Source organism: Ursus arctos, unplaced genomic scaffold, assembly GCF_023065955.2.
Source record: "Ursus arctos isolate Adak ecotype North America unplaced genomic scaffold, UrsArc2.0 scaffold_29, whole genome shotgun sequence".
NCBI classification, from domain to species: domain Eukaryota; kingdom Metazoa; phylum Chordata; class Mammalia; order Carnivora; family Ursidae; genus Ursus; species Ursus arctos.
Genome location: NW_026622974.1, coordinates 6,452,930 through 6,476,289, shown reverse-complemented (window position 1 = coordinate 6,476,289; position 23,360 = coordinate 6,452,930). Strand labels below are relative to the sequence as shown.

Below are 23,360 nucleotides of genomic sequence, written 5' to 3'. Positions count from 1 at the left end.
AGGATCGTGCCACAGACTGGCATGTCTTTCAATCTGATGTGAGTCAACTTATAACTGTTTTTGGAGGCTGGGGTTAATACATAAACTTTGAGTTTAATGTTTTCTCCGGGACATCATATCTTTGCCAGTGTTCTGGTGGGACGAGGGAAACCATTTCTAAGGTCCTTGAGAGAGCCAGGTTCCTTTTTTATCACTGTCCTGATTCTGTCGGACTGTTGCTAGAAGTCATTGGGTTCCTGTCTTTCTGCCCTCAGTCTTGGATTTGGGGATGTGATTTTTTTTTTTTTTTTTTAAACCTGAGTTCTCACGGTGATGCTTCTTTTCCTATATTATTTGTAGAAAAAAGTACTTACTTTAAAAGTCTGTGTGAAAAAAAAATTGAGGATTGAAAAAAAGTTGATGGTCTTTCATAGCATTAGCTTCTTTATATGTTTTAGAATTTTGGTTTTCAGGCTCAATTTGAGTCAAAGGTTTTTCTTTCTCTGCTCTTTCATTTGGCCTGGCCCTTAGGGACCCCAAACTAGACCAAGGCTTATGTTGGCAAGATAGTTGGCCTTGCCACAGAAAGATATTGGGATATTCCAGATGGAGCGAACCAGCCAGCATGCTGCTCATCTCAGACCTCTGTCCCGTTGCCTTCTCTCAAAAGCTTTGTATATGGCCTATCTCAGGCAGTGGTTTATGTAAGGTTTGTTTGTTTGTTTGTTTAGGTTTTTGTTTTGTCTTGTTTTGTTTTTTCAGTCGTCTTCATGGAGCCCAGAGCTTCCATCTCAGAGCTTGGTGAATAAGCCTGGTTCAGGTTTCCTGTATCAGTTTTAGCCTACATTGCCCACAGGAGCTGTCAGGTTAGAGGATGTATTAAGAAGATAAATTTCACAGCAAGGTGAAGAATGAACTGAGATGGAAAGAGAGAAGCTATAAATAGTGCTTATAGAGAGGGCCATAACAGGAGAACAAGATGGGGAGGATGTAGGAACATAAAGTAGAATTTTTTTTTTTTTATTTTTTATTTTATTTTTTTTTACAAATTATAGGGTGCAGGAGAAGGAGTCAAAGACTGACAGATTTTGAGCTAGGATAACTGCTAGCAGTAGTGAAGTCAGTATTGAAAAGTATTTGATAAGGAAACTACTTAATATTTGTTGAATTGCATTAAGGTCTTTTAGTGAAAATATTCAAGTTTCTTAGACTTGTAATTGTGAAAGAAGAGTAACTTCAATTTGTCATATAAAAACTTTTAGCTGATCAATAAAAGAATTCTTAAGGTCTTTTTGTGTACAATTATAATAGTTAATATTGTTTTCTTACTGTGTGCTAAGAGCTGTTCTGAATGCTTTGTACATATTAGTTCATTGAATGCTTTCAACAACCCCAAGACTGTGGGTTTATCATTCCCATTTTGAAGATGAATTGAAGCACAAAGAAGTTAAGTAATTTGCCCAAAGTCCTAGTAAAGTAGCAGAACTTGGATTTGAACCCAGGCAGTCTGACTCCTGACTTCTCCTAGTTTACTACAGTATACTTAAAGTTTGCAGTACTGCTTTATTTTATCATATATTCAAATCTGCAGATCATTTTTAAGGAAAATTATATTGCAAAATTTATATGGACATATGAAATAATAGCTAACATTTACTGAGCACTTACCGAGTGATAGTTGAGGCTTTTATCTACTTTCATTATTTTAATGTTATTTTCACTAATTCTTGTTTATGGGACTGCCACATGCATTAAATAAAATAGCATATATTAAGATTGGCATGTACTTTCCCCCTTATGCATCAACTTAATTTTATTGGGGGAAAAAAGTCACATTTTAAATAAATGATGATTTACTTAACCATGAGATTATAAAAATCACAATGCTTCTGATCTACTGATTGACTGTATTTTTATTATTTATAATTTAGTTTTTGGTTCAAAGGGGAATTAGATTATGCAGTGGTTTTCTAATTTTGTATTTTACAGCTGTGCAACTCTTTCTTTATGTTAACCCTTACTTGGAACCCCAATACATGAAATAGAAAAATCAGAGTTGTTCTGTGGTTCTGGATGTAACTGGGAGGGTGTGCTTTGGGACCACTGGGAGCTCCTTGAAATACTGCCCATGAACCTTAGGGGTCCCTGGAACACATTTTGAAAACCTTGGAGTTCTGTTAAAGTATTTTAATGGGTCTTTTTCTTCTATTATTTATTATAAAATTTGTACTAAAATGTTTATCACTTGAGTACTATTTTGATATCATATTTGACTAAGCAGCTTTTTCCTCTTTACTGTTTCATTTTAAAGATTTATATATTTATTTGAGAGAGTGCTCATGTGAGTGCGGTAGGTGGGGGGAGGGGCAGAAGGAGAGGGAGAGAGAATCCCAAGCAGACTCCATGCTGAGAGCTGAGCCCTAGGCGGGGCTTGATCCCAGGACCCTGAGATCACCACCTGAGTGGAAACCAAGAATTGGATGCTTAACTGACTGTACCACCCAGGTGTCCCTCTTTACTATTTCATTTTAATAAGGAACATTAAGTATGGACAAGTCAGATTTATGAATAAATTAGAAATTTAAAATTTTCTATACTCTTTGAAGTAATTTATAATTGCTTCCATTTTCCATGCATTTATTTATGGTTAAATACATTTTGTAAGCTCTATTTCTTTTCTTTTTTTAGATGAATAATACTGCAGCCAGCCCAATGTCTACTGCTACTTCAAGTATTGGAAGAAGTACAGGGAAGTCTATAAGCTTTGCAGCAGAGCTACAGAGTATGATGTAAGTATATGTCTGCATCACACATTATTATTTTAAGTTTATTCAGGTTGATAAAAGCCAACAAAAATAATAAAATTTCTACAACTTAACTTGGAAATATGTACTTAAGTAAAAATGAAATAGTCTGATAATAGTTCAAATAGCCATATGCAAAAGGGGCAAATGTGGTTAAAAATGCTAGAGTGGTATTGTATTTGAAAAATAAGTACTGGTTTATCTATAAAAGAATGAACAATCACATGAATATTTTTGCTCTAGTTATTATCTGCTCAAATCTGTGTTATGGGTTGTTTATTACTATTTCAGTTTTAGATTTAGAGAACTTTGAGGTTGATTATATTCTTGGATAGTTCAGAGGTTTCACAGAGAGGTTCTCAGTTTTTCACAAGTTTCATCATAATTCCATGAGCCTAATTTAAATTACTCTTTAGTTTTGATAGTATTTGAAATCACTGTGTTGCTGAATGTTGAGAAAAAACTTAGAACTTTTAAAAAACACATTTATTGTTTTTGAGAAATTGCAATCATTAAGATTTCTTTCCTAAGGCTTATTTAGCTTGATTTCTGGCTTCTTGCATTGAGTGACATGGCATATCTTGATTTGATAGGAGATAGCACATTTATTAGAGATGTCTGCTGGCATATATTAGTTTTTCTTTATTATTGGTTCAGGAGACAGTTATCTGCATAAGTGGGACAATACATTAGAGCTCTTTTTTTTCCTGTGGATACGTTATTTATGACATACTGGGCAAGTTGCAAAGCATGTTTCTCTTGATGATTTAAGTATCTTCCTCTTGTGGGTGTATACTGATAGTCCTCATAGTGGCTTGACTTTTACTGTGTGATGATTATCGTTCAAATACATATACTTGGTAAACATACTTTAGACAACACTGAGAACGTTTAGGTCGTAGGTTCTCAAGCTTTTTGGTGTGAGGATCCTTTTACATTCTTAGTTGTTGAAGACCTTAAACAGCATTTGTTTATGTAGGTTGTATCCATGAATACTTATTGCTTAGAGTTTAGAACTGAGGAATAAAAAATTATTTATTTATTTGAAAAATAGTAAACCTACTACATGTTAACGTAAATATGTGTCCTATAAAAATAATTATATTCTTAAACCAAAAATCGGTAACATTTTGTTAGTTATTAAGATGAGGATAAATTTAATATATTAATTTAGGAGTTATATGAGGGAAGCCTGTGTTTTAAATTAAGGAAAATGTTAAGTGTTTATGCTGGTATACACTTCTTTATAATAAGCCTTTTCATTTTAGTTTTGTCGCTTTACATTAAGAATCTTTTATGTTGCATTATGTTAATTATGTTTCAGAATAATAAATGTGCTTTAGAAGGTTTACAGTAAAGTGAAGAAATTCGTTTTCCTGAAGACCTGGTTCATTGATTTACTTTTTATTTTTAAAAGCTTTTAATTTCAAACTCATGAAGTTACAGAGAATAGGATAATGAAATCCATGTATCCATCATCTAACCTTAACAATAATTGTGTTTTGCTAGTCTTATTTAACCTACTCTCCACTTTTATGAAATATTTTAAAGCAAATCCCAGACATGGTATTTCAAAGTTGGTGGTATTTATTAAAACAATATATTTGTCATAAGTAAATAAAACAAGCCCTATAGCAAACTGTGGTCACGGTCCCATGGACTGGCTGCCTGTTGTTGAAAATGAGGTTTTATTGGACCTCATCCACACTCATTTATCTGTTACCTGTTGCTGCTTTCATGCTACGTGACAGAGTTGCGTATTTGTGACAGAGACCATATGGCCTGTAAAGCTGAAAATATTTACTATATGGCCCTTTACAGAAAAGGTTTACCTGATCTACAGAAAGAGCTCTCTATAAGAAGAAAGCTTTATTTCCTTTGGTCATTTACACTTAGGAGAGGTTCCTCTTGTGCATTTGATAGACTGCAGGCCACTTAAGAAAACAGAAAAAAATAAAAGCTAAATTCAGCACTTTCTTATTAAATACTTTTGCAAACATCTTCTCAACTAATATGCTTAAGCTGGATTCAGAATGCAAAAGTTATTGTTGGCTACAGCTTTGGAAGAAATGTACATTTTCCTTCTATTTCAGACCTCTTAGGCCACTCCTAATAGTTACATTCATCATTTATAGTCTGAAGTTATTTTTTTCCCCTTATGAATTGCTTCATAGAACAGGAAAAAAGGGCCCAAATTGGGGGAATCCTTTTAAATTTACCAATATTTTCTATCAGTATAAGGTTTTTAGGCTTTCGATTATATAAGAAGCAATATACATTTATTCTTGCTTATTTCACATGTGAAGTGCAGACTTAAATCGTTGTGTTTATAATCCTCTACTGTTACTGTCTTTCCCACCCATTCACCTTAATCAGCTGTTTTTCTCTTGGCTCCCTGCTCTCTAAATTAAAGTAACAATATTGTAGTGTCATTTCCAGGTAATAGTTTCACTGAAAGGTGTCTGGTTGTCAAGCACAAATGAAATTGTCATGATCTGCTGCTGTTAAATATAGAGCTGCCAGCTGGTCTGTACTACTATTAGAGCCTTGATAGAATGGACCGTATTTTAAGTTTGGTTTGTAAATAGCACAGTGAAGCATTTTTTAGGAGGTGTTTCTACAAATTTTAAACCAAAGGATTAGCAGACAGCTGCTGGTGCGTTGGGGATGACAGCAGCTTTCCCTTACCTAGTGCATATAACTCAGCACATTTGCTGTATGCTTATCACCGTTCTTTGAATAGTGTGTGCTGCGAGGATCCAGCGGCTTTTCATTTTTAAATTATTGAACTCAAGTAGTCTGTAAATTGCAAAGTGAAATCTCGTCAATCCACATTGCAGGTATTTGAATAAACTTCTTAAGAATTTTGGTTAATTTAAATGCATGTCAAAGAGTTCTTCCTTGAGCTTTCTCTTCTTTATTTTACTGCACTTTTTCAGGTTTTTGGCCTAGTGATGATGCCAGCTTTTACTGCTCGGCAGCATTTAGTAATTCTCATTAAAAATTGATTTAAAGATGATTTTGCATTTACATCTTATATTTTGTAAGAATTCTTTCAAATGAAAATTTCATCCTTATTTAAAATTCACAGATTGAAAAGAAATTGTTTTAATCAGTTTTTTTAAATATACAATAAAATTCACTCTCTTAACTGTATAGTTATGCAAGTTTTGCATTTTTAAAAATAAAATTTATTGACCCCTCATTAAATGGCAGGACCTAGATGCCTTCAAAATAGTGTAGCGATAGAGAAGGTTTGTGGAGATGCCTAACTGTCATGTAATAGGATGTGAAAAATTAATTTCATGGTAGTATAAAGGAGGGAGTGATGAACTTCTGAGAGTAAGCTTCCTGAGGTCTGTACTTCTGACTTCTCCCCGGAATACCCCTTAAGTATTCTATGAGCACCTCAAACTTAGTATGTTCGAAACTGAACTAATAATTTTTTCAGTAAGATTTGCTTCTTTTCCTGGGAGTTTTTGGAGCACATAGCAACAACTAATCATTCATTGCTGCAGTAGATGAGAGCATAGTTAGTTGTCTGTGTGAAATGGCATTATTTGGCTATGATTTAGCATTTTTTTTTTTTTAAAGATTTTATTTATTTATTTGACTGAGATAGAGACAGCCAGTGAGAGAGGGAACACAAGCAGGGGGAGTGGGAGAGGAAGAAGCAGGCTCATAGCAGAGGAGCCTGATGTGGGGCTCGATCCCAGAACGCCGGGATCACGCCCTGAGCTGAAGGCAGACGCTTAACCGCTGTGCCACCCAGGCGCCCCTATGATTTAGCATTTTGAAGTTAGGAGCTGTGAAAGAGTTGTGTTCCCAGTTCTAGCCTCATGTTAATCTGACTTTAAAGAGACCTAATATGTAAACATATGTATTAGTAATAGATGTTTATTCAGCTGACACAGGGTTCCTTTAAATATTGTTTCCCTGGTACATTAACGTTTTTTAGGAAATTGGAGAAAACTTTTTATTTTATTTATTTATTTATTTATTTTTAAAGATTTTATTTATTTATTTGACAGAGATAGAGACAGCCAGCGAGAGAGGGAACACAAGCAGGGGGAGTGGGAGAGGAAGAAGCAGGCTCATAGCAGAGGCGCCTGATGTGGGGCTCGATCCCATAACGCCAGGATCACGCCCTGAGCCAAAGGCAGACGCTTAACCGCTGTGCCACCCAGGCGCCCCTGGAGAAAACTTTTTAAAAGGTAGATAGTGCTAACAATATATTACAACTTCAGAGATGCTTTAATAATACTGATAGTAGTGAATGCTTGTATAGAGCGTAATGTGTACCAGGCACTGCCTGAGCACTTCATGCACCATTTCATTTACCCTTCACACAACCCGGTGAGGTAGATCCTCTTATTCCCCTTTTGTAGATTAGATGAGGAAATTGAGACACAAAAGTCAGTAACTCACAAGAAATTGCCATTTGAGTAAGTGGCAAAACCTATCTTTAAGCCAGCAAGCCTAACTCCTTCAGAGTCTGCTTTTGACGTACTATGCTGAACCAGATTTCAGCTATCAAACTTTGATTTTGATTTGGGAAATTTAGTTTATGAATCAAAGTTTACTAATTTATGTGTGACTAGTGTACTGTATGAAGTCATGTGAAAGCTGAATAATTATTGTTAATTAGTGTCATGAGCAATGAGGTCTGATTTTTATAAGAAGTATTGGATGAAGTTGTTAATTTTCATATTATCATAGCATTTATTTCATTTCCTATGCCTAATTACCAAATCTTCTTAAGCAAGGCCATGTCAATAATCAAGAGAAAGTATAATTTTTCGTTGAAATTGTATATTTGTTACTTATATGCTCCTTATTGGATGCTCATATTTGTGATATGTCATAATTTTGGATATAAACATAGCTACTTTGTGAATATTTAAATGTCTATAATATTTTGTCACTGTTAATATTTTCCTTTAATTCTTGATAAATTTACACTAAAATATATGGATGAACTTATCCTTGTACTTTCTGTGGAATGCATCTATTTGGAATATTTTAAGATATACATTGGTTTGTAAATACAACAATAATGAGAAAGATTTTCAAATTATTTAAAATTGGTCAGAGTCTTTCCTGAAAGTGAGCAAATGTGCAAAAGCTGATTGAGGACATAAAAAGTGCTATATAACTGAAAGTTGGTTATACTTAGTTTCCTTTCAGAAATGAAATAAGGAAATGTTTAAGTTGCTAGATCCCAACTGAATTAAGTGCTTGCACTGAAAAAAATGTGCCATCTTATAAATGGGACAAAATACAGTTTTGAATTTGTTTTGAAATATATCTATCAGTTATCTCATGAAGAGAAAGTAACGAGGCTTTCAAGTTTAGGATAGTATGTCTGTAATTCCCAGGGAGAAAAATATGTTGCTCAGTCTTAGAAATGAATCCCTCAAATCCAGGGGGATGGTCATTTTGGTAATTCTGTAATGAAAATCCTTAGTTACGTGGAGAAAAATAGGTAACAATTCACAGATCCGTCATTCAGAAGTGCAGTATAGTTGCAACTTACTGCACTGGAGAAAGGGAATACCAGTTCTGAACTGGGTTGATGGCAGAACCAGGACCTAGCTGATTCACAGTTACTCCTGGAATTTTTTCTTTAGGACATGCATTCCACTGTGTTCCTGAGTGCTTGCCTAGACTCTGCCTGCAGGTGTCATGTAGCATATCATTTATGTACAGTATTGAAATATGCTTCTCGGATAAGGGATTGTGGACCTGCATCTACCTCATAGGGTTTATATGAAGATGAAATGAGATACTGAATCAAAGCACATCGTTATTGTTCCTGGCGCATAGTAAGCACTGTCCTGTTAGTTGTTGCCATCATGTTTTTAAAAAAAAGGTTGTTATCAACGTCTGGTTAGGATGCTTATAAAAATGTTTCAGGTGCAGGGGGAAATGTTTGCAGTTTTATGGGAAGAATTTTTATAATTATAGAGAAAAAAAGAATAATCTACCTTACAGGCTGCAGTCCAGTAGAACTTTCTGCACTGATGGAAATTTCTATTTCTGTACTCTCAAATATGATAGCCACTAACCATGTATGCCTATTGATGTGTAAAATGAGCTAGGCAACTGAGCAAAGGAATTTTACATTTATTGTAATTAAATTTAAATAGCCGCATGTAGCAAGTAGCTACATATTTGACAACACAGAAAAAATATGGAAAATATAAATCATACATGGACTACTTCTTTACTGGGTTGCTTATATTTTTATTGAAATTGGGAAAATACATTTTGTTATGTCATTTTTTGGATTTGATATTTACTTTTAAGTAAATAAATGCTGTCACCAATTTACTTTTTGCTGCTGCTTTTCTTTTGGCTGTCATTGTTCCATAGTTCTTTAGAGATTTGAGGATATTAATTTTTGGTTACATTGGCAGGTAAGATTTGATTGGGAGGTTTAATATTACATTCATGTTCCATTTTTTGGAAAGCACAGATAATACTGACGTGTGTTAATTTCTTCAAAATATTCTTTTGTGAATTTACATAAAATATTTATGTTTGGTCTTATTGAAAGTCCCACAAATGTAGCTCTGGGTGTATTGTATTGTACTTGATTATCCTGCCAGTGTGCGTAATTGAATATATAACAACACTGTGAGTTTTGGGTCCTCATTTTCATTTAGCTAGTTTTGTAGAATTTCGAGTAGCTACAGAGTTAGCAATATGTTATGCAGTATTTTGTTAGTTCGTTATTTTTCACATGCTGAGAATTTTGAAAACTTGTTATTTTTAAATATACCAAATTCAGAATTATCTTTAAAAATGGTAGTGGATGGGGACAGCTGGCTGGCTCAGTTGGTAGAGTGTGCGACTCTTGATCTCAGGGTTGTGCATTTGAGCCCCTTGTTGGGTGTAGAGATCACTTAAAAAAAAAATCTTAAAAATGGTAGTGGATAAAAATGGATTCTTCAATACCAAAATATATCAGAAAGTGGTTAGTAATTGTGGATAGGAAATTAAAATTTGTTATCTACCATTATGTATTGTTTGCTTCCTTACAGTGAATGCTATTGATATAGAATGTAAATGACTCTTAAAATTAAAAAGATGTATATTTTTATATAAAAGAATAGTGGATTTACGTATGTATGTATGTATTAAAAATGATCTCTACACTCAGCGTGGGGCTTGCACTCACAACCCTGAGATCGAGAGTCCCGTGCTTTACGGACTCAGCCAGCAAGGCACCCCAATAGTAGATTTTTAATATAGGGGAACGAATCTTTTTTTATTTTGACAGTTTGTGGGGTTCAAGCTTCGTGATCACTTTTAAGTTTGCTGAGGACAGTTCTGATTCTCTCTAGGTATGAGACCACGATGCATTTTGCATTACATCCAAAGAAATGAGAATTGTTTTATTCTGTGATGTATTTTAATGTGTTAACATACAAATATGTGTGTATATGTTTTTAGCATACTAAATACGTCACAAAAATATATATTGGTATGAGTCTGCTACCTTTTGCAAATGTATCTTTTTTGACATCTCTGCATAGATATTTTAAAAATCTTAAAATATCATATGCCTTTTTAAAAATACTGTAGTCATTCGGTTTTCTAACTGGCATAACATTTTTTTCTGGGACAGAATAAATAGAATTCACAAACCACTGTTGTAAGGAAGAGAAGTGAGAATTAATCCTCCGTCTGTTATCTTTGACTGACTGCTTTCTTCCTCCTTTTTTTTCATGAATTTCTGTCTTGAAAGAACCATGCTTTTCCATGGCTGGTGGTGTTCCTAGCCTTTTGTGGCTTTCTCCCTTATTTCTATTTTATGTGGGTTGGTAATGTGTGTTTAATAGGGATAACAATACACTTACTAGTAATGTGTTTCTGCCAATTATGGGTTAAATTAAACTTTCTGGGCTGGCCTGGCAATCAATTGATGCTTATTTCTACAACAAAAATAACATTCTTTCTGTGTGGAATTACTCCCAAACAGTCAAACTTGGAGGACAACCCATTTCTAAGTCAAATACTGTATATTTTTATTCTGCCTCTTCCAACCTAGATTTGGGTTTAATAGTATCTCCTAATCCTTTGGAAGGATGTGAACAGATATAATATTTGTTTTTACTATACAGTAAAACTGCTTCTCTGTAATTTATAATAAAATCAATATTTTAAAGGGTAAATTAATATAAAGGACAGTAATGCCACATATTAATGATTTAGATAGCATGATACAGTGCAGAGGATTGTAGACTTGCAACCAGAAGATCCTGGTTCACTTCTGCATTGGTGAATTTTATATGTTAAGAAAAAAATAACCCTCTGCCCCAAACCCCCCTTAAAACCAAGGAAATGTTATGGATAGGGGAACTGTTATATCAACATTTTATTTAAAATTAAATGTCTTTTATATTTCCTTATTATAGAAGCAGTTCATGTTATTTTCTGAAAAAAATCAGGAGATGAAAAATCATAAAGGACACTTTAAAGTCACTGACTTAAGCACTGTTAGTGCTTTCGTATTTATCTTTCTAGTTCCTTTCCAATGCATATAAAAATAAATACCAAAAGCTCATATTATAACTGCTATTGTATAACTTGGGCTTTTACTTATATAATACCATAAGCCCGTTACATATTGATAAATATATGGCATTATCTTTATAGCTGCGAGTTTGTATTCCATTATCATGTCTTTAAGCAATCTTGTTAAATACATCATGTTCTTTCTAATATTTCGGTGTTACAGATGGGATCGTAATGAACTTCCTTTATATATACATCTACTCCCCTCCTTCTTTCTTCTCTCTCCCCTTCCCCTTGCTTTCTCTCTTTGTCTCTCTCTACTGTGTGTGTGTGTGTGTGTGTGTGTGTGTGTGTGTGTAGCTTTGAGCATGTGACTGATATTTCATTAGGACTAATTCTTTTAAGGTTTTTGTTGACCTTCCATAAAGGCTTTAATGAACTGTAATCTCACCGATAGTATATACACATATACACACACACCATGCCAGTTTTGAGTAATGTGACATGTGTTATTTATTTATAAATAAATAATGTTTCCATTTATTTATATGTAAATAAATGTATAATTAAAGTAAATTGACAATGTTATATTAATTTCAGGTGTACAACATAATGATTCTGTGTATTACTCAGTGCTCACCAAGATAAGTGTAGGTACCATCAATCACCATACAACATTATTAGAGTATTATTGGCTATAATTCCTATGCTGTACTTCTCATCTCCATGACTGTTTTATAACTGGAAGTTTGTACCTCTTGATCCCCTTTATCTGTTTGCCCATCCCTCAGTTCACCTCCCTTCTGGCAACCACCAGTTTGTTCTTTGTATTTGAAAGTCTGTTTTCAGACTTTCATACAGATATGCAAAAAGAAGAAAATAAAAGAAGTCTGTAATCCCTTGCCAAGACAGAGTCTTATACTTTGTGGTGTGTGTTTTTTGTTCATATTCTTAGCACAGTTTCACTAGGTTCTTGTTTTTCCCTATTGTTTACTGAGGCTTTTAATATATTAAAGCCGTTGACCCTTTGTTGATTATATATGGAAGTCTCCCCCCCTCATCTTTTGGTTTCCTTAAGGTTTGTTTATAATGAGTGATTGCAGTATGCAAGTTTTCATTTTTAATGTGGTTAAATCAGTCTTATACTTCTTTATTGCTTCTGCTTTTGACTGAAAGTCCTACCCTCAATTTTTGTGTATATCATCTGGTATTTATATTTCAGGTTTTTAGTTTCTAAAGTTTAATATTTAATCCATTATTTTGTTGTATAGTGTCAAGGAGGGTTCTAAGTTAAAACAGTTTTTAAATTGGTTTGCCAGTGGTCTAACCACCACAAATTATATAAGCCTTCCTTTCCCTCAGAATTGAAATGCTACCTTTATCAGATAATAAATTATTATTTTTGAGTTTTCTGCTTTGTTCCATTGAATTGTCTTTTCCTTTGCCAGTACTGCATTACTCTAGTTATTATAGCTTCTTAATATGTTTTAAAATTTGGTATTCTAGTTCAGGGTCATCCGCATAACTTTTCTTTTTAAAATATTTCTTGTCTCTTTTCCTATTTTTATTCTTCCAGATGAATTTTTAGGAATCATTTTATTACGTTCCAAAGCAAATTCTAAGTGCAAATTTTAAGCAGTTTCATTTTTCTTCTTTTTTATGCTTTTTGCTGTATACTCAGATTTCAGACATTGGTCTTTGCAGTTCATTTTACTTTTAAAGTTGATTAATGAAATAATTTTATAGTTAGAAAGTTTATTTGAAACAACACTGGATAGAAACTGACTAATGAATGAGTTGGTTAACTAGTGCATGATTAGAGACTCTGAAGAGTCTCCGTTTTCTTTAATATGTGTTTTTCTTGCTTGAATGTGGAATTGTGCTGTGCCTGCAGTATGTAAGAATCAGCCAAACTATCCCCTCAGTTTTAAATTATGCACTTATTGTATTTTTGAATGGTGAGCTTGATTAGAAACAAAAGACTAGTTTAATTTTTTATAGGTATGTAAAACTGTATTCTAATGAAATTATAAGGGTGTCTATGCAATGTAAATTATAGAAAATAAAGGTGTTTAATATATTCGTCATATAAATATATAAGCTAAGCCATCAAATGCATTTTATTTTGACCATTTCAATGAACATATTTTATAGCATATCTATGCACATTGATTGCTGTGTATAAACAGAACGCCAGGTACAATTTCATCTTTTTTACACTGAAATTTCATTGTTAATATGTATTCCAATCCACTTGTACTGTAGTGATGCCCTAGGCCGCCACAGAGGTACTTTGCTCCTATGATAAATGGTCTTACTTTGCTATGCTGTTTGATTTTATATATTTTTACAGTTTTTATGTGTCCCCACTCCCCACCCCCACCTTGCAGCTGCTAATATTGCTGCTGTCAGTGTGCCACACTCTGGCAATATTTCACTTCCCCCTTTTTTTTGAATGCTGCTTCCAGTCTACGATAGACTAGTAGTCAAATTTATTAGATTTGTATTTAAAATAAGAGTCAATAAGCTAGGAAAGCCTGAGGCACTCTTCTGAGAAAAATCATGTGACCATTGGTGCATAAACTTTATATCAATTTTGAGAGTTGAGTTTACTTACTTCTTAGTTCTGGTTTTGGCTGTATTTTTAATAGCTGAAATTGTCAGATGGCAGGTCAAAGTTTATTTGTAAGTCCTATGTTTGGGACTAAATCTGTTTTCTCAACGAAACCGTGTGAGGAATTTTAGTCAGGTTGTTGGGTTAATTCAGTACCCACAACCTTTTTTTTTTTAATCCATAAAAAGTGTTTAAAGTAATATTTTCAGCTATGCCTAATTATCATTTAGACCATTTTGAAAAAGTAGGCAAGGCCACTGGCTGAGGTTGGCAAGGACAGAGGTAGGGAAGCTGGAGGGGAGGGGTAAAGGTTTGTAATGGTAATAGGAGTTAGGGAGTGAAAGCTAATTAGGGACTATGGACTCTGAGAAACAAACTGAGGGCTTCAGAGGGGAGGGGGGTGGGGGAATGGGATAGACTGGTGATGGGTAGTAAGGAGGGCACATATTGCATGGTGCACTGGGTGTTATACACAACTAATGAATCATCGAACTTTACATCGGAAACCAGGGATGTACTGTATGGTGACTAACATAATATAATAAAAAAACTTCAAAAAAAAAAAAAAAGAAAGCTAATTAGGAATATGCTCAGTCTTGCCTAAGTTGTCCCGTCTCAGCTGAGCTTAGTCAGCACTTACGGGGGCTCTAACAGTGAGGTGGTATAATTTCTATAGCAGTGCTTAGCTGCTGGGCATAGGACTGGAAAAGAAGGATGATTGGACTGCTTTAGGGATTTGAAGGGCAGGTGTAGCAGAAGAATATTGAAATTTAAGATTTTAGAGGTTCTGATCCCTGAGCCTCAGCGGGTGGGGAGGGTGGAATAGAAAGTATGAAGGAGTTGATCAATTTGTAGAAAAATGGGAGAAAAAGAAGGGTTTGGAGATTTTAGTGAGGTTTTGAAATAAGTAGATTAGAAGTAGTAATTACGAGAGCTGAAGGAATAGAAAATGTAACAAAATAGAAGCATCAGCTTGGACATTTTATCCTCTAGGAAGACTTTCCTGACCTGTTCAGTCTTGTTAATTGCCTTCCTGTGTGCTGCGGCCCCCTCGTACTGTACTACTCTTACAAAAGTCCTCATTGTATGGCAGGGATCTTGTCTGTTTCTGTTCCCCACTGTAAGCTTCATGACTACAAAGATTGCTTTAATTTGCCTATTTTGCAGTGTCCTGGTACCTATGAGAGCCTAGTAGGTGTTAAATAAATAGGAAGTCGTGTCCATGGCGGGCAGTTCAGGAGGACAGTCTCCAGTGGGAGTTGCTAATGTTGAGAAGAGGTCAGAAATCTTCAGAATAGAATAGGCCGGAAATAGGGGTCTGGGTAATCTATCTTCATACTGTATGTTCATATTAGAAATTCAAATTAGTGCTTTATTTTGGTTATGCCCTGATTTTTTTAAGGTTTTGGACATTTGTATATCATGCATCAGGTATTTATTTTGCTTCCTTATTAACTTTGGAATTGAAGTTTTACCATTCCCATTATTCTCTTAGTATATTTAGTTTCTTCTTCGTCTCTGCCTCATGAAAAACATTTTTAGGTATAACACTCTATATTTAGAAAATGTCTGATTTACTTGAAACCTGTACTGTGTCCTTAGAAAATTGCAATATCTCTGTAGTGTTTGGTTTGTAGAAGGAATTATGGTCTGGTGGAGTCATACAGACATGAGTGAATCCCTTTTAGTTTTTTCTTTTCTTTTTTTATATTGCTGTGAGAGTTTTACTATTTATAAAATTTGCATGATAACATCCATGTCTCAAGTTTCTCTTGTGAAATAGATCATGTATGTAAGTCATTTACGTAGGCGATTGATAGGTGTTAGTGCAAATCTCTCTATAAATGTCTGCCTTTTAAATTAGTTTAACTTTATAGGATTATAGATAGCATTGAACCTCAGCATATCTTTGGAGAACCACCTGTCTGCCTTCATTCAGAAACAAAGCAATCTGGTAGTATCAATTACTTAGACTGAAGGGAAAATTTGAGAGTCTTTAGAAATTGTTTAAGGCAGCTTTATTTACTGGCGAAGAAGCTGAAGAGCAGAGAGTTGAGGTGATTTGCGCTAGGATGTATAGCTGTTAGTTTTGGGTTTCAGGGTCATCTCCCGTAACGGCTCTGAAAGTATAAAGACTTCATTCATTTAGATACTACTGGGATGTCTAAATTTCCTGATTAGAACCTGACTTTTAACTGACAGAGCTTATCCTTAACATTTTTTGTTGCTTTCATACGTGTCATAAGCTTCCTTTAAAAGATGCAGTGGTGGGGTACCTGGGTGGCTCAGTGGGTTAAACGTCTGCCTTTGGGGGGGGTGTCCTGGGTTGCTCAGCGGGGAGTCTGCTTCTCCCTCTCCCTCTGCCCCTTCCCACCGTTTATGCTCTCTCTCTCAAATAAATAAATAAAATCTTAAAAAAAAAATGCAGTGACCTAATTATCAGCACATTTCAGCAGCCAGATGTTATTTTTACAAATTATTCTTTGGTTTGAAGTTAGTGTGTTGTTTTTTTTTTTTTTCCTTCTCTCATCAACTCCCAACATTTAGTTTAAAGCAGTGCCACCCAGTGTAGCCAGTATGTGAACTGTTTATCATTGGTCTTTTATGAGATCAGTAGCTTGAGCCAGATTGTTAACCAGTCCTCTGCTTCCTTCACTGAGATAGTTGTCCTGTGAAAAAGCTGAGTTAAATGGTGTGCCTAGGATGCAGTTGGTTCACATACTGTTGCAGACTCCTTATCTCACTGTGGACTTGTAATTAACCCTTCTTAGACTGTCACCTGTTGGCAGACCACGTTTGATCTAAAGGATTATTATATGCCAGTGCTTTTCATTTATTCATTGAGCAAATGCCTGTTGAGTGCCTACTGTGTGCTAGACACTGTTTTCAGCTCTGGACATGTAACAGTGAATAAAACAAAACACCCTCTCATCTCATGGGGCTTGCAATCTAGTTCTGTTAGAAATACCATTACTGTTTCTCATTTCTCAGAAATTCTCTTGTTTTTCTAGTAAACTGTGTTTTTGCAGTCAGTCTTCTGCTGTTGAACCTTTGACTTAATTGTGTATGTTTTTACTTGTAGTATAAGATGTAAGAACATTTTAAATTTAATCATCTTTATTTTTTAGTTGATTCTCCTAAGCCTAGGTGTAGAATTATATTATCCATAAGTAATGGTTATTTCTCTTTTAAATCAGAACTTCCAAAGTATTAATACTTAAGAGTGAGGATAATAGAATTTTTTATTCCTGATTTTAATGGAAATGCTTTTCGTATTCACTAGTAAGTATGATGTTAGCTTTTGGTTTAAAATAGTTTAAATCACTTTGAGGAAATAGTTTTATACTCTTAAATTTAAAAAAGAAAATGGAAGAAAGGGAGTTGAATTTTATCAAGTGCTAAAAAGGTAATCTTTGATGTGATTGTATGCGTTTTTCACATTTGACCTACTGATGTATTATGTTAACAAATTTCCTATTATTAAACCATTTGTACAATCTTGTTGCAGTTTGTTGTATTGTTAATGAATTAAAGCTCTAAAATAGACACTAATCTAGAACCCATTTATATCACCAAAATAGAGGTTAATCTAGAACCCATCGAACCTTTGATTTGTGTGATCTTTACAACTAGTGCTAATATTACTTTTAATTACATTTTTGGCTCAGATTATTTTCTGTGAATTCTCAAATCTTGGAAAATAGCATTTGTATTTTTGAGTCACTTTCCAGTTTTACTTGAAATTCAGGTTTCTGAAGCAAAGACCTTTTTATTCAGGATGTCGCAGGAATTAATTTGTAATAAAAGAACAGTGACAACATGAGCGGATTATGCAGCATAAATGGACAGAACAATGTATGAAGCAGTCATTCTTTGGTTGTTTGCCTTATAGTACTGACAGATGTCCTGTTTGTCAGACTTTAGAGTATTTTAGAGTTTATACTACAGTATTAGAATTTAATGGTGAAATATAAACACTGGCAAATTGAATTGATGAAACTAATGAAGGAGCCTGTTGCTTGTAAAGAATAAATCTTCTATAGTGGTGGTTCCCAAACTTTAGTGTGCCTTGGAATCACCGTAGATCCTTGCTAAGCCGGGTGACTGCTGGGCCGCACCTCCAGATTTTCTGTTTCAGTAAATCTGTGGTGAGCCCAGTCGTTTGCAGCTCTAGTAAATTCCCAGGTGACGCTGATGCTGATGGTCTAGGGACCACACTGATGTTCCATAGCAGATAGCAGAGACTCCCTGATTGATCAGTAGACAGCCGACTTAATCACTGTTGTAGCAGACAACTCAGCAGGTAAACTAAAAGCCAAGAAACTTGACATTTTTCTTAATGCTTGTTTTTAGTAGACTCAGTAATGGAAGAATGAGGGACAAAATGGAGAGAATCACTGTGCTTCTTTCATTGCGACTATATATATATATTCTTTTCTTTTTCCCCAGTGCAGTTGTCCCCGGAAGGACTAAATTCAAATTTAGAAACCCCATTCATTTTACGGTCAGTAACATTTATAATCAAGATCACACTGATTATGTAGAGACAAAATTTTATCGTATCAGTGGAAGATCATAAATATGAACAACTTTATTCATAAATTTATTCCGTGATAATTTACAAGTACATATGGTATGCTATACACTGTGCATACATTTTTGTAAATAAATAATTATAAATTATGATAAGGACTGTGAAAGAAAATGTAAAAGGTGCTGAAAAATAGTGGAACGTGAGAACTTAATGTAGGGAAACCCTCTCTTAAGGAAGTTCGTTTAAGCTGAAACCTGAAGGATCGGTAGGCTACACAGGAGTTACAGGAAGAGGAAGTACTACTACCATCACTAAATAGGCATTTTGTACTGACATCTTTCCATATATATTTCCATAATATTACTCCCAAATTTTAGATGAAGACAACTGAGGATTGAAGAAATTCAGTCACCTTTCTGAAGTTACCCAGCTGTTAAGGGGTGGTGTTAGGATTTCATCTGGTCTCACTCCACAGCCAAAGCTTTAACCACCATGTTATATTAGGGAGATTTGAGAATATTTTCTTACTTATTAAATAACATAAGTTATACCTTCCTATTTTACTTTTTCTCATTTTTACACCAGAGCCCTGTGTTCTGTTTCTATAATTAGAGTTAAGTAGGCCACTTGGGATACACACATAAATATTACAGATACACAAATGCGTACACATACATATGTACCTATATATTTATGTTTATGTAACTTTAACTTTTTCTGATTTTAAAATTAACACATCTGAGAGATTTTGGAATCTCTAGAAGAACAAAAGCGGGAAATAATCTCATGATTCAGAGATAACCACATTGACATTTTATTATGTTTCATTATTTCAGTATTTAGGCATTTATTATCTTTTAAATTGCAATCAAACTGTGTATACAGAATTATTTACTGATAGACATACAGCATTCAGATGAAATATACATCTATCTTTTTGGAATACTAGTAATTTTTTTAGTAGCTTCATTTCATAATATATTGATTTTGGCCTTCATATAGGTAGTGAGAAGGAAGAGGTTTCACAGTTTTTATGAAGTCAAATAAAAGGCATTCTGTTATCGTCCTCTTGGGAGTCAAATTTGGTAAATCATTCTTTAACCTTGTTGATCTGATGGAGTGACGTTTTTATAAGAGATATTTATAATCTCATTTCTGTTCTGTTTTTCTCATTTTTAAGGACTATAAGTAACTTTAAAGAATAAGACCTAATCTTGACTTGTAGTTTACCATTCAAGAATATTGTGCTAATAGTGTCACTGTTTTTTTTATGCCATTACTTTTCATGAACTGATTTTTCGTCTATTGCATTGAAGTCATTTTTGTGTGTACAGAAAAATAAGCCATTTGGATTTCAGCCTTCTATTTAAAGGACAGTCCCACAAGATTGTGTTTCTTCCATTTGAATTTTTTAGTCTCTACCCTATGCATACTCCTTTGCTTTTGTAGACAGACCCCAAGGATGCCAAACGAGTTTAAAAATATGTGGAATATAAGCCTTGCCACATTTTATGTTTATTAACCAATTTAAAAATATATTAAAGGTCAGATTTTGTTTTTATCAAACTTAGCATCTTGCATTAAATGATATATGCCTATTCCTTTTGGGTTCATTATGTGTCATAGTGATTTGTGTTGAGGTATTTCTTTTGTGCACATCTACCTCCAAAAGATTTTAAATACAATTGCAGAGCTTTACGTTTGTAACTTGAGAAACAAGGAAACACTTTTTAAAAAGAAAATCGGAACGCCATTCCATAACAGTCATACATAAATCAGTGAAATAAAATTCATTTTAAAAAGCATGATAATCGGTCACTGTAGTTTAATTTACTATAACTCTTATTTCTAAGCTGGTGAATGTAAATTGAGTTTAGATATTAGCCAGATATCATATTATTCACATGTAAGCCTTAAAATGATGTGTGTAAATAATTCTTTTGTCTTAGCTTCTTTCTATGGTAGTAAATTTTTATTGAAAATGTCTCCAGTTTTTAAATATATAAAGTATGACCTTTTTTTTCTTTTCCAGCCATAAAAGTTAAAGTATTTTTCCTTTTTTCTTTATATTGTATTTCTTTAGCATGTCCTTTTTTCTGTACCTGTTATCAAATCCCTTTTCTGTCGTTTTATTTTTTGTTTAGATGGTTGTTCATTCATCTGTCCATCCAGTCATTCATTAATTTGTTTAAGAAATGTTTATTTAATTCCTATTATATGCTAGGCGTTTGGCTAGGTGATTTGGAAAAAAGGGGGAGGAAAGAGGGAATGGGAATTCCTTTGTATCTCTGCTAGCAACATTATGAAGTAGGACTCTTATATACCTTTTCTTGTGGGGTCATCAATGGAAATAGATTTTACCATTTCCATTTTACAAATGAAGATTTGGGTTCAGAGAGATTTAAGGATTTGCATAGAGAACATAGTTAATAAGTGACAGAACTGTGGTTTGACTCCAGGAATATCTGATTTTGCAGTGTTGCTCACCTTCCTGTATCAGAGACACGTAAATAAATATAGTTCTTGTCTTCATGGGGTGTATAGTTTAGTGTTCTCTGTGCTTTGTGAAGATGTCTGTGGGGCTGCTAAGGAGAGGGTGTGAGGTTCGAGCTATCTCCCCAGTCCTTCTCCCATGCAACCAGAGAGTCTCCTTTAAAAATCCATTTCACTTATTGGGCTTTCTCATAGGATTTCAAGTGAAAAGTGGATTCTGCAGTTAAAAAAGCTTCAAAAAAAAGGAAAAAAAGAAAAAAGCTTCAGATTCACTGGTCTAGAATTTTTATATGTCTATATATATGTGTAAGTAGAGACGGTCTCATACACAGAAACCGAGACAGAATGATAGGAGATGAAATGAGGAAATGCTAAAGATACATATGTGAAAAGAGTTACAGATATTCTATTGTGGGAATACAGAGGTGGGTAAGAGGATTTTCAATTTGGAGGATGAACGCTTGTGAAAATAATGCCATTTGAGTCAGGGCTAAGGTAATATTTGGCACTGTAGAAATTTGGGGGGAGGGTAGCAGTGAGGTTAGGTAGGGAACACTGCAGGTAAGGGGAACAGCATGTTCAAAGACCTAGAGGCAAAGATGAGGCATATGGGCAAATAGTTTACTGTGTTTGGAGAGAAGCTGGGTTATAGGAAATACAGACAAAACAGTTGATTGGTATCAGAATACGGGAAGCGTTGAATGCCTAAGGAGTTTAGACTTTTCCATAGGTAGTGGGAAACCTTTAAAAGGTGTTTGGAAAGATAAAGGTATGAAATGTGTTGCTACTGATGAAGGAGGATTGATTATAAGCACATAAGCACATAAGATGGATTGGCTGAGGGAAGACCTATTATAGCGGTCCAGGTAATGGTAGTGGGGATGAAGACCGGGACCCAAGTCTAAGCGATAATGTGAAGTCTGGATTGTTCGGTACTGATAGCATTTGTGAATTAGTCACCAAAGATGATTCCAAGGTTTCTATCCTGGAGGAATGGGAAACTGATGGTGCCAAGTAGGGAGTTTGAGTGTTGAGTTTTATCATTTGTATCTTAGGTGATTCCAAAAAGATATGAGGAGTTTATCCTAAGTGTTTATAGTAGCATAGAAAAGACGAGAAATCAAGAGGAAGCCTGAAAGAAGTAGGGATACAAAATTAATCTGGGAGGTAAAAATGCACAGCGGTGCCTGTAATAAAGGTACTTTCTGGTTGCTGAGGTGGGGCAAAAGCTAACTCTCCAGCTTCCTAGCAACTAGGAAAGCATAACACTGTATACTGTACTGTTTCAAAGCAAAGCAGATTCACAGTCTGTGCATAGCAGTTAGGAGTATAACATTTTTTGGTGATAAGGCCTGTGAGAATTTTCCTTCATAAAAGCCTGTTGGGCCACTTAATTTTGTAGTCAGCAGTGTCTCTGGAAAATACAACATCAGGTATTCAATTGAATCTTGCAAAATCTTTGACTTGAAGCTAGGAAACAGCACTCTTAAGTAAAAGCACATTTTATGTATTTATGTATTTATTTATTTATTTAATTATTTTTTAAAGAGACTAATGGAAAGGCTGATGTCAAGATCAGTAGTTTCAAATTCTGCTTTCTGAGGCCGTAGGACTTTCATCATGGACTCCAGGTTCCTCTTCTCTCATTCCCATTTTAATCAGAGCATCTCTACATTTATTTCTTTTATAGAGTGGGTTTGCATTTTAAAACATAGGGTTTGAGCAGAGCTTGAACAGAGCTTTAAAACGTTTGAAACCATTGACTTATAGCAGTGGTCTCCAAAGTGGAGTTCAGGGAAAAATATAAAGAGTTTTATTTATATATTTTTATGCCTTATAATTTCAACTTTCATGACTAATTTATAAGGCAAATACTATGTTAGAAAGGTAACATATATAATTTATAAACAAATAACAGTTGTGGTCATCACATGTATATTTTGCTGATGGGTTACATTAAAAAGTGAGCTGAGCTAGAGGAATGAAAAGACTCACTTTTAAGATAATTTTTAATGAATATTATTTCACAGAGTTTAACCTTCAAAACTACTTGGTTTGCTGAAGATTTTAAAGTTTTATTCTCTAAAACACCTGGCTAGCTCCTATTTTGTGTGCCGTCTAAAGGCACAGTGCACGTTCCTGTGGCACACCCAGAGAACAAGGAGAAGATAAGACGTATTCATCTCTAGGAACTGGAATAGTGGTTTGGGGATTGAACATTCTTCATAGGATCAGTCTTTCATTTAGTCTTTCTGATTTGCTGGCTATCATACTTTTTCTTTTTAAATTTGTTTCCTTCATAGAGCTACCTCCTAAATACTTAGGTGCTCTGAGCAAGTAGATAGTGGTCATGAGGAACATTTTAACATTAATGCAGCCCTTTTGTTTATAAATCAGTTTGCTAGATCTTGAT

General features: G+C 34.4%; 1 protein-coding gene across 2 annotated transcripts in view; it reads left to right on the top strand.

The window, feature by feature from the left end:
* SUPT3H (SPT3 homolog, SAGA and STAGA complex component) overlaps positions 1-23,360 on the top strand; it is a 535,243-nt gene that overhangs the window by 11,440 nt on the left and 500,443 nt on the right. For both annotated transcript variants that reach the window (XM_026507332.4, XM_026507333.4), the window contains exon 2: positions 2,668-2,768. In XM_026507332.4, coding sequence (XP_026363117.2) covers positions 2,668-2,768 — 101 coding nt within the window. The remainder of the gene's footprint in view (positions 1-2,667; positions 2,769-23,360) is intronic.